Here is a 12,124-nt window from a genome sequence, read left to right as displayed (position 1 = left end):
TAGTACTTACTGTATGCAGATCTTGGTACTAAGTGCTTGGAAAAGTACAGCATAACAGAGTTGATAGACATGTTCCCTGCCCATAATGATTTTACAGACTAGAGTGGAATACAGACATAAATATCAAGAAATAAATTATGGACATAATAATAATAATAATGACTGTGGTATTTTAAAGTGCTTATTGTGTGCCAGTAACTGTATTAGAAGGTGAGGTAATTACAAGATAATTGTACTGGACACAGCCCCTGTCCCATGGAGGGTTTACAGTCTTAATCTCCATTTTACTGATGAAGAAACTGAGGAACATAGAAATGAAGTGATTTGCCCAAGGTCACACCACAGACACGTGGCAGAGATGACATCAGAGCCCAGGTCCTCTGAGTCCTAGGTCCATGTTCTTTCTACTATGCCACACAGCCTCTCATAAGTACTATGGGGCTGAATGAGGGATGAATAAAGGGAGTAAATCCAAATTCAAGGGTGACAAAAGGGAATGGGAGAAGAGTGGGAGTGTCCAGCCTGATTATCCTGTATTCACCCCAGTGCTTAATATAGGGCTTGGCACAGAGTAAGCGCTTAACAGTAATCATTATTACTATTATTATTATATCCTCTGCCTCCCACCCCCTAACTGTGGGAAACCTTGAAGGCTCAGTTCTGGGTTTACTTTTATTAGACATCTACACCCACTCCCTTGGAGAACTCATATGCTCCCAAGGCTTCAAACTTCCACCTCTAGGGAGGTGATTCCCAATTCCACAGCTCCAATCCCAGTCAATAAATCATATTTACTGAGTGCTTACTAGGTGTAAAGGACTGTACTAAGTGCTTGGGAGAGTACAATACAACAAAATTAGCAGATTCAGTCCCTGTCCATAATGACCTTACAGGCTGGTGGGGGAGGCTTCTCTACAGTCTTTCTTTTCTACAGTCTCATATCTTCTCCTGCCTTCAAGACATCTCTATTTGTCCCACTGAAATAATAATAATAATGATAATAATAATCATAAACATTTGTTAAGTGGCATCTGGGAAGCAGCGTGGCTCAGTGGAAAGAGCACAGGTTTGGGAGTCAAAGGTCATGGGTTCTAATCCTAATCCACCTCTTGTCAGCTGTGTGACTTTGGGCAAGTCACTTAACTTCTCTGTGCCTCAGTTACCTCATCTGTAAAATGGGGGATTAAGACTGTGAGCCCCACTTGGGACAACCTGATAACCTTGTATCCTGCCCAGAGCTTAGAACAGTGCTTTGCACATGGTAAGTGCTTAACAAATGCCATCATTTTTTTTAATTTAAGTGTTTACTATGTGTCAGATACTGTACTAAGCACTAGAGTGGATACAAGCAAATAGGGTTGGACACAGCCCCTGTCCCGCATGGGGCTCACAGTCTCAATCCCCATTTTACAGATGAGGTAGCTGAGGCACAGAGAAGTTAAGTGACTTGCCCAAGGCCACATACCAGACTAGCAGTGGAGCAGGGATTAGAATCTATGACCTTCTGACTTCCATACATTGTCACTGGAAATACCATAGATTTGACAATATGTATTTTTGTGGCAATTGTTATTTCAGGACATTCCAAGACTTTTTCCAGGCTCTTCATAGCAAGGCTTCCTCACATTAATCTCCAGCATATTTCTTGGCTACTAGTTACTTTATTATTAGTTATGAATCCCGGGAGAGAAAAGAGATCAACTATTTCAATCTTCTCTCTGTCCACTACAAATGTGTTAAAACTTCCAGTTGTCATGATCTTTGTTTTCTTGATACTGGGGAGAGTGGTGATCTGTTGTAAACTGAGGAAAAAGGAGGTCTCCCTCAGGGGGAAAAGTTAAATAAATCACTTTCATTGGATAGACTGTAATCTCCTTGAGGTCAGGGATCATGTCATATTATATTCTCCCAAATGCTTAGTACAGTGTTCTACACACAGTAAGTGCTCAATATATTTTTAAAAAATCAAATTTATTAAGTGCTTACTTTGCTGAACACTGTACTAAGCATTCGGGAGAATACGACATAGCAGTGTTGTTAGACATGTTCCCTGCCTACAAGGAGCTTACTTACCACTGATTAATTGATTCGCAATTTGGAAACTGTGGTATTTGTTAAGTGCTTACTATGAGCCAGGTACTGAACTAAGCACTGGGATGGATACAAGCTAATCAGTTTGGACACTGGCCCTGTCCCACGTGGGGCTCACAGTCTCAATCCCCATTTTATAGATGAGGTAACTGAGGTCCAGGGAGTCAAAGTATTTTTCCAAGGTTACACAGCAGACAAGTGGCAGAGCCTGGATTCAACTTGGCGGCTCCAGGACACTGCAGCTCTGAGGGATTCCTCCCTCAAACCCCCTCAGGATGAATTTTGTTCCCTGTGGGAAGCAGTGTGGAGGTCAAGTCCTCAGAGGGATGGTCCCTCAGGAACCATTTGCTAAGACCATGGGCGGTCCCAGCAGGGAGGCTCAGAGGAAATATAAGAAGTCTCCTCCGTAGACCTGAGCCCTGGGAGCTGAGTTATGACTGCAGGAGAGTGGCAGAACCTGAGGAACTAAGCCTGGAGCTGGCCAAGTGAGTTCTGGGGGGGATAGAAATTGAAGATGAGGCTGGGGCAGAGTGAACTTTGTGGAATCATGTTCCTGGGTCCTCTCTCCCTTCCTTAGTGAGAAGATGGGAGGAAGGGGCTATTCGGGTTGGGGTCATGCTCAATGAGCACTGAACAAACCATGGAGGTAGATTCAAGATAATCAGGGCACATGTAGTCCCTGTCCAGGGCTCACATTCTAAGGGGGAGTGAGAACAGGTATTGCATCTCCATTTTACAGAGGAGGGAACTGAGGCACAGAGAAATTAAGTTACTTGTCCAAGATCACCCAGCAGCCAAGTGCCAGATTCAGGATTAGAACCCAGACTCCCTGAATCCCATATCTTGGCTCTAATCTTGTAGTAACCCAAGTGCTTAGTGTAGTAAATACTTAACAAATGATCAAAATCATTGGAGAAGCAGCATGGCTCAGTGGAAAAAGCCCGGGCTTGGGAGTCAGAGGTCATAGGTTTGAATCCCAGCTCTGTCACTTGTCAGCTATGTGACTGTGGGCAACTCACTTAACTTCTCTGTGCCTCAGTTACCTCATCTGTAAAATGGGGATTAAGACTGGTAGCCTCATGCGGGACAACCTGATTACCCTATATCTACCCCAGTGCTTAGAACATTGCTCTGCACACAGTAAGTGCTCAACAAATACCAACGTTATTATTATCGCTATTATTTCCCCTTGTCTATACTGCCTCTCAGGAAGAATAATCCCAGCACAGGCAAGCCACCTACCAGAGCTCTAGAGCCCTCAGATTTGGTGGCAATTCACAGAAGAAGGGATGGAGACTAGAACCTGATAGAGAAATTTCAGGATTTGCCACCAGGTATATATGAGACAGTCACAGCTGGGTGAAGTCTTGTAGAGACTGAGCCTTTCTCCACTGTTGTTGCCCCATCTGGGTCTCCCAGGAGGGTTTGTATCTCTGCTTCTGGACATTCATGCCCCACTAGCACTGCCAGGGCCATGTTTAGTAGCCTTGGCAGGGGAAGGGAGGAAGAGAAACGATATCTGGGTCAGGTTCAAAATTCCTCTGGGCCCGCTGCCCTGCCTGGGTAAAGTGTCACTTTGAGACAGTGGGCAGTCCTTCAATGATCCCTCGGGGGTAATGATCCTTCTGTGATTGAGAGATAACAAATAGGACCAGTTCTCCCTTCTGCATTTGGGGTGAAGGGAGCAGAGACTAAGATCACGAGTTGAACTGGACTACAGGCCAGCAAAGGAGGCAGAGCTTCTGGGGGATTGGGAGAAGCTGATTAAAGTCCCCAGATTGCTCAAAGGTAAACAATGAATGAATCAATCAATCAATCATATTTATTGAGCACTTACTGTGTACAGAGTTCTGTACTAAACGCTTGGGAGAGTACAGCATAACAATACAACAGACACATTGTCTGCCCACAAAGAGCTTACAGTCTAGAAGGGAAACTAACTTTTCAAGAGTATTGGTCCTATTCCATTCTGTCCTCAAAAAAGAAGGAGGACAGAGAAACAGAGAGACTGTGTTACAACCAGGGGGTTGTTAGTGGACATTTGGATGTGGATAACTGCCTAATAACTTTGCACTGCTAGGGGCTAAAATGTGTCCACTCTTTCCAAGTATCAACTGTTTATTACAATCTTAAATCCATAGAACTGCAGGGTCAGAAACAGCCTTAGAACGTCATCAAGTCTGTCCTTCCATCTTTGGTAAGGATGCAACGACCCACCCTAGACAGGCACTAAAATTGGATCAGGATCTTTTCAGGTCTCAAACCTGGGCTGACAAACAGTCAATCAACACAGAACCAATTACTGAATCCCTTCTATGTGCAGAGCAACAGATTAAATTTTTAGGAATGGAAAAAAGAGACTAAAGACACAGTCCCTGCCTTCAAGGGCCTCATAATCTAATGTGGGAGACCAATTTAATTTCTAGCTAAACATGAATGTGGTATATACATAGTACTGAGAATGGGAATAGATATTTAATTGCCGAGACATCGAACTGTAACTTAGTGCCAAGGATGGGTGCAGATATATCACTGCTAAGGGTGGCAGTTGGGTTGCCACAGGTGGAGTGGTGGCAATTAAATGGGGAAGACTTCCTGGAGGAGGTAGGCTTTTAGGAAGGCTGTGAAAAGAGGGGGAGGGATCAGTGACAGGGTGGTGCATTTTTTTCCATTGCTAGTTATTCAGATGAAATCCTTCAGGATGATTTATCAGGGAGTGGTGTCTATAGGTTCTAATCCCGGCTCCTCCACATGTCTGCTGTGTGACCTTTGGCAAGTCTCTTTATTTCTGTGTGCCTCATTTACCTCATCTGGAAAATGGGCATTGAGACTGTGAGCTCCACGTGGGACAGGGTCTGTGTCTAACCCAATTTGCTTGTATCCAGTGCTTAGTTCAGTGCTTGGCACATAGTAAGCACTCAAGAAATATCACTATCATTATTACTGTTATATCTTCAGGACAATCCATCTTCGGCATTGAATCAGTAGTTCACGGGATCTGGCGAGTAGGAGGAGGAGCTAGGGAAGAGGGAGGCTGGACTTTCATGAAGTTGTAGAGGAAGGAACCCAGCCTGAAGGTGGGAGAAAACCTAGTTTCCTCTAAAACCAGAGCATGTGTGGGTGAACCTGGAGTTGACTCCCAAGGCAGAGGGGACCCCAAGTCTGGGCTGCTGCATTTGAGGGGGGTGGTCTCCTGGTTGGCCCCAGAGAGCTGATGCTCCTGCCTCCACTTCCACCCCCGGGCCTCTGGAGAGGAAGAAGATGGAGTCATAGAGCTGCTGCTACTTCTGCCCTAAATAATAATAATTTTTAAATTCCCCACCCTGGGGTGATAGGCCAGAGGTAGGTGGCAGTAGGCATTCTTTTTCTTTAAAATAAATTTGAAATATATCACCCGACACTGGAGATTCCTGAGTCTGCCCCTCTCTACTCCTCCCCACCTCCCTTCTGTCCCCCTCCACAACTCTGCACCCAAAGAGCTGGGATGGCTGTGGATGACCCCAGCTCTGAGGGGGCCATTTGTTGAATCTTGCTTCTACCTCTCCTGGTCCTCTTCTGCCTCCCCTCTATTATCTTCTGTGACTCTGCACCCTGAGGAGCCAGGATGGCTGTGAAGCCCCAAGCTCCAAACTCCTTCCATAGCAAGGGCAGTGGGGCTGGGGGCGGGGAAGGAAACTGATTTTGATTTTTCAGAAACATTCTCTCCATCTCACCATCTCTTGGTCCCTCTCCGTTCTCCCTATTACCTGGGATCAGGGGATTTTAATAATGCTTCTCTTGTGTGACACAGTGGTACTGGCTCCAAAGCCTCTGGCAGTAGGGGGAGGATATACATTCTCTCCATATCTAAGAAAGTTTCAATAAAATTTCAGATCCTGTCATATAGACCAAATGAAAAATGAGGCTCATGTCTGGGGTAACCAATGAGAAGCAAAGTCTTAATTACCTTATTAACGCTTTCAACTGAGAGAAGGTAGTTCAGACAGAGGAGCCAGGGCTGATGGTAATCCATTAGACATAGTTGAGACAATAAACAGACAACTTAGAAGAATGTAGTATAAACTGAAGGGGGATGAGGCTAGAGGCCAGGAGACAAGTGAGAAGGCTGATAAAACAACTAAATGTGAGAGGATGGTAATTTGAACCAAATGGGTAGCTACTTCGTGGTAGCCAAGGAGAGATATCATCTGGAAAATCTGAGGGGAAGGGAGTTTTAGGCAGGGGGACCCTGTAGACAGTAACTTCTTGTGGGCAGAGATAGCTCTGTCAATTCTGTTCCGTTGTACTTTCCCAAGAGCTTAGTACAGAGCTCTGCATCAGTAAGCACACAATATCATTGACTGATTGGCCAAGAGAACAAGGGACTGGAGGTGGGAGAGTTGTCAGCAGGGTATAGTTAGAAGATGAGCTTAGGAGGAACAAAGGGCAAACCTGGAACAATAAGCCTTTTTTTTTCAATGGGGAGGGAAATGGGCAACCATTGGAGGTTTTTAAGGAATGAGGAGATATATACTAAGCAACATTTTAAGAAAGTGAGTTTGGCAGCAGTATGTAATATAAACTGAAGGGGGATGACGCTAGTGGCCAGGAGACTAGTGAGAAGGCTGATAAGACATCTAAATGTGAGAGGATGGAAATTTGAACCAAGATGGTAGCTATTTCAGTGGATAGGAAAGGGGTGGATCCAAGAAACTGTGCTGAGGATGAGTCAGCCGGAATTAGCAACTGAGAGCTAAATGGCAGTGAAAACTCAAAGATAAAATCAAAGCTGAAGGCTCCTGGAACACAGAGGTTGTCAACAGAAATGGGAAAGGTTGAAGGACTGGAACTGGAGTGAAGAAGAAGAGGTCAGATTTTGTTGTGTTGTGTGTTGGCGCTGGTGGGACACTTCTGAGTTGTGCTGGAGGCAAGAGGAAATGTGAAATTGCATAACAGGAGAGAAGTTGGTAGGTAGATTTGGGAGTAATCCGCAAAGGGGTGGTATAACTGAAGTCGTGTGAGTGGATGAGTGCTCCAAGAAAGTGAATGTAAAAAGGGAAGAGCGAGGGACCCAGAACCCAGCCTTGAGGGACATCCACAGTTGGGGGATCAGCAGGGGAAGAAGAATAGAAATTAGTCGTCAGAGAAGTAGGAGAATTACAAAGAGATAAAAAAATGGGCTATTTGTTAAACGCTCACTATGTGTCAAGTACTAACTGCTGGGTTAGTACAAGATGACTAGGTCAGATGTGGTCCCTGTCCCATGTAGGACTCGCAGTCTAAGCAGGAGAGAGAGTCGATATTTTATTCCCATTTCACGCACAAGAAAACTGAGGCACAGAGCAGTTAAGTGACTTGCACAAGGTCACACAATAGGCAAATGGCAGAGCCAGGATTAGAACTGAGGTCGCCTGATCCCCAGACCTGTGCTCTTTCCACTAGGCCATGCTGCTTCTCATTTAAGAGGTTTTTTTGTCCATTCTCTGACTTTAATAATAGTAGAGCCACCCATCCTAGACAGATAGGGAATCAGATAGAGCTTTAAAAACCCACAGAGAAAGAGATTCTAGAATTCCCATCGGATTGTCATTCCTGGGACTACCAACCTATCTTTAAGAAAGACCTTCCAGCACCTCCCAGATACTTCTGCAGCTATGGATGAGATTTTTATTTCAGTAGTGCTACATCGAGTGTGAGAGATCATTCTAATCCCCATTCCTAAATTTGAATTCCTCCTGGTACAGATCGAACCCTTCTGTCTTTAGTGGAACAGAAAATGGCTTCATATTGTCACTTGTATGACACCTCTCGTATTCTTGAGGATAGTTATTATGCCCCTCTCAGTTACCCCTTCTCCAGAATCCATCACATATTTCTCTGACTTTGAACACAAGCCATTCTGGTAGCTCTTCTCTGAATACTCTCTAGATTCTCCTTGCTTGGCTCTTGGTGTCTCTGAAAAGCAAGAGGTTGTTCCTGCCCAAACCGAATGTAGTCATAATGCTAGACGAGGTAGAGGTAATAAGAGAAGTAGTGATCATAATACTAACAGCAGCCATGGAAGTTATAAAAAATGGGAGTAGAAGTAGTAATACTAAGTACAAGTGCTTAGTACTGTCCTCTGCAAGCAGTAAGCACTCAGTAAATACCATTGATTGCTATTAGAGCTAGTAGTAAAAACAGTTATATTATTCATTCATTCATTCATCTTTATTGAGCACTTACTATGTGCACAGCACTGTACTAAGCGCTTGGAATGGACAATTAGGCAAGAGAGACAATCCCTGCCCAACAACGGGCTCATAGTCTAAAGGCAGGGAGATAGACAACAAAACAGAACAAGTAGTCAGGTGTCAATACCATCAAGATAAATAGAATCATAGATATAGACACATCATTAATAAAATAGAGTAATAAATAATATATACAAGTATACACAGGTGCTCAGGGGAGGGGCAGCGGGTAGAGCAGAGGAAGGTAGTAGGGGGAATGGGGAGGGGAGGAGCAGGGGGAAAGGGAGGATTCAGTCTGGGAAGGCCTCCTGGAGTAGGTGGGCTCTGAAGAGGGCTTTGAAGAGGGGAAGAGAGTTTGTTTGGCAGATGTGAGGAGGGAGGGCATTTCAGGTCAAAGGTAGGACGTGGCCAGGGGTCGACGGTGGGACGGGTGAGAACAAGCCACCGTGAGGAGGTGAGCAAATGGGGTCCAGGAGAGAGTAGAAATAGTTGTAACAGTGGTAGTAACAATAGTATCAGTAATAGTAGTTATCAAAATGGAGGCAGCAGATGTCATAGCAGTAGCAGTTGAAGTCACAGTAATAGTAGTATAACATAAGCCCGTCGATTAGACTGTAAGGCCGTCAAAGGGCAGGGACTGTCTCTATTTGTACTGACTTGTACATTCCAAGCGCTTAGTACAGTGCTCCGCACATAGTAAGTGCTCAATAAATACTATTGAATGAATTTATTGAGTTCAACGCACTATTTTGATCGCTTGGGAAAGAATAAATGAACCACAGGATACATTCCCTCCCAACAAGGAACTTGCACTCTACTGGAGAAGTGGAACACAAAAGTATTTACTAATAGTGGAATCCAACCAAATAATTAAATGGAGAGTTAATAATAATGATAATAATAATAATAATAATAGTATTTAAGTGCTTACTCTGTGCCTCCATTTCCTCATCCCTCTCCTACTTAGGCTGTGTGCCCCATGTGGGAAAGGGACTGTGAGTGACTGCACTGAAAAGAAGTAGCATGGCCTAGTGGGAAGAGCATGGGCCTGGAAGTCAAAAGGACCTGGGTTCCAATCCTGGGTCTGCCACTTGTCTGCTGTGCGACCTTGGGCAAGTCATTGAGCTTCTCTGGGCCTCAGTTATCGCATCTGCAAATTGGGGATTAAGACTGTGAGCACCAAGTGGGACAGGTACTGCGTCATTACATTCATTAGCCCGTATCTACCCCAGTACTTAGAACAGGATTTAACAAATGGCATTATTAATTATCTGGTATCAAGTACAGTGTTTGTCCCATTGTAGGTGCTTAAATAAAATTGCTATTATATTGATGACCCATTTAACAGAGATGCCTGTCATGTCTTAGTTGTTTAAGCACACCTAGCTCTTTGAAGGAAACTGTCAGTTGTCTCCTCCTTAATCAATTGTGTTATCTGTTCAGTGTTTATTATGTGCGAAGAACCGTACTAAGTGCTGGCGTACAAAATAATACGGTTGAAATAGTTATCTATCTCACATGGGGCTCACAGTCCACTTAAGAGGGAGGAGGAATTAATCCCCATGTTACAGATGAGGAAACTGAGGTACAGATAAATCAAGGACTTGCCTTAAGGTCACACAGCAGACAAATTGCAGATCCATGTACTCCCAGATTCATGCTCTTTCCACTAGGATATGCTGTTTCTTTATTCCACATGAACTTTCTTCTCTCCTGTCTCAGGACAGAAGAAGCATGGTGTAATGAGTAGAGCATAGCCTGGGAGTCACAAGGTCATGGGTTCTAATCTTGACTCTGCCTTTGGCTGCTGTGTGACCTTGGGTAAGTCACCTCACTTCTCCGGGCCCCAGTTGCTTCATCTGTAAAATGGGGATTGAGACTGTGAGCTCCACATGGGACAATGACTGTGACCAACCTGATTTGCTTTTATCCGCCCAGCTCTTAGCTCAGTGCCTGGCACTAAGTAAGTGCTTAACAAACACCACAGTTACTAGGGAAGCAAAATGGCCTAGTAGATAGAGCACAGGCCTGGGAGTCAGAAGGACCAGGATATAATTCCGGCTCTGCCACTTGTCTGCTGTGTGACCTTGGGCAAGGCACTTTACTTGTATTCATTCATTCAGTTGCATTTGTTGAGTGCTCACTGTGTGCAGAGCACTATACTAAGCACTTGGGAGAGTACAATACAACAATAAATTTACATATTCCCTTTCCACTATTAGTTTACTTCTCTGGGTCTCAGTTACCTCATCTGTAAAATGGGGATTAAGATTGTGAGCCCCCTGTGGGACAGGGACTGTATCCAACCTGATTAGCTTGTATCCATCCTAGTGCTTAGAACAGTCCTTGACAGCTAGTAAGTGCTTAACAAATAGTATCATTATTATTATTATTTTGAGGGGACAGGACTCCCAACCTCCATCAGGAACTCCAACTTCCATCAGGACCCATCTCGATCGGCAAGGAAGTAACCTTTACAGCTCAAATACTACATGCCTCCTACAAACAGCTCCTCCACCACAATCTCCGACTTCCTTCTGAATTGTTTTGTCGAGTCGGGGAGTGATCATCTCGGGTTCTCCATGGTCCTGGCCCTGCTCTTTATTGTGGCCCTGGCTGCCAACGCTGTGCTCCTGCTGACCATCTGGCTGGAGCAGTCTCTGCATCAGCCCGTGTACTACCTCCTCAGCCTCCTCTCCCTCCTGGACCTCGTGCTCTGTCTCACCGTCATCCCCAAGGTCTTGGCCATCTTCTGGTGGGGCTGGCGATCTATCAGCTTTGTAGGCTGCTTTTTGCAGATGTTTGTCATGAACAGCTTCCTGGCCATGGAGTCCTGCACCTTCATGGTCATGGCCTATGACCGCTACGTGGCCATCTGCCACCCGCTAAGGTACCCGTCTATTGTCACTGACCGCTTTGTGGCTAAGGCGGCCTTCTTCATCGTGGCTCGCAACACCCTCATCAGCTTCCCAGTCCCCATCCTTTCCGCCTGGCTACACTACTGTCGAACAAATGTCATTGAGCACTGCATTTGTGCGAACTTGCACGTGTCCAGGCTATCCTGTAGTGATATCACCCTCACCCGTTTGTACCAGTTCATAGCAGCCTGGACCCTGCTGGGCTTGGACCTGGTCCTCATCACCCTCTCCTACGCCTTCATCCTGCGCGTCGTGTTGCGTCTGAAGGCTGAGGGGGCAGCGGCCAAGACCCTGAGCACCTGCGGGTCCCATCTCATCCTCATCCTCTTCTTCAGCACCATCCTGCTGGTCCTGGTCCTCACCAATGTGGTCAAGAAGAGAGTCCATGCCAACATCCCCGTCCTTCTCAATGTTCTGCACAATGTCATTCCTGCTGCCCTGAACCCCATTGTCTATGGAGTGCGGACTAAGGAGATCAAGGAAGGGATTCTCAGGGTCTTGAGGAAAGTGAGGGGCTGATGGTGAAATGGCTAGGACTGGGGGGCCCTGGGACTAGGAAACAGCTTCCTCAGACCTAATACAGTAACCCAAACAGGCTTTGTGGGAGTTCAGGATATCGGAATCAGGTCCAGACCTTCCTGGACTCTCTTAGCAACTGAGCACCACTCCTACCACCACCGTATTTACTTGTAAGGAGGTGATATCTGTCCCTGTAATTCAAGAATTGGTTTGTGTAATCAAGTGAGAACTTCCAGGTATTGTAAACCACCACTGCTGAGGGGTTAGAGAATAGCAGCTGCAGTGTATCTTTGACATCCGTCACCACCAGAGAGACAGCCATGCTACTTACCCAGGAACTGACACAGCCTCTCCTCTTCTTCACTGAAGTGACTCAATCTCATC

At 45.4% G+C, this 12,124-nt stretch overlaps 1 protein-coding gene across 1 annotated transcript; it reads left to right on the top strand.

The window, feature by feature from the left end:
• The first annotated feature begins 10,795 nt into the window (after positions 1 to 10,795).
• LOC100091020 (olfactory receptor 56A3-like) lies at positions 10,796 to 11,740 on the top strand. Its single transcript, XM_001519956.3, has one exon. It carries the CDS (start codon positions 10,796 to 10,798, stop codon positions 11,738 to 11,740), a length of 945 nt encoding a protein of 314 aa, XP_001520006.3.
• The last annotated feature ends 384 nt before the right edge of the window (positions 11,741 to 12,124 follow it).

This window comes from Ornithorhynchus anatinus, chromosome 2, assembly GCF_004115215.2.
Source record: "Ornithorhynchus anatinus isolate Pmale09 chromosome 2, mOrnAna1.pri.v4, whole genome shotgun sequence".
Taxonomy (NCBI): Eukaryota; Metazoa; Chordata; class Mammalia; order Monotremata; family Ornithorhynchidae; genus Ornithorhynchus; species Ornithorhynchus anatinus.
The sequence above is the reverse complement of the archived record's forward strand: the minus strand, read 5'-3'. Positions and strand labels throughout refer to the sequence as shown.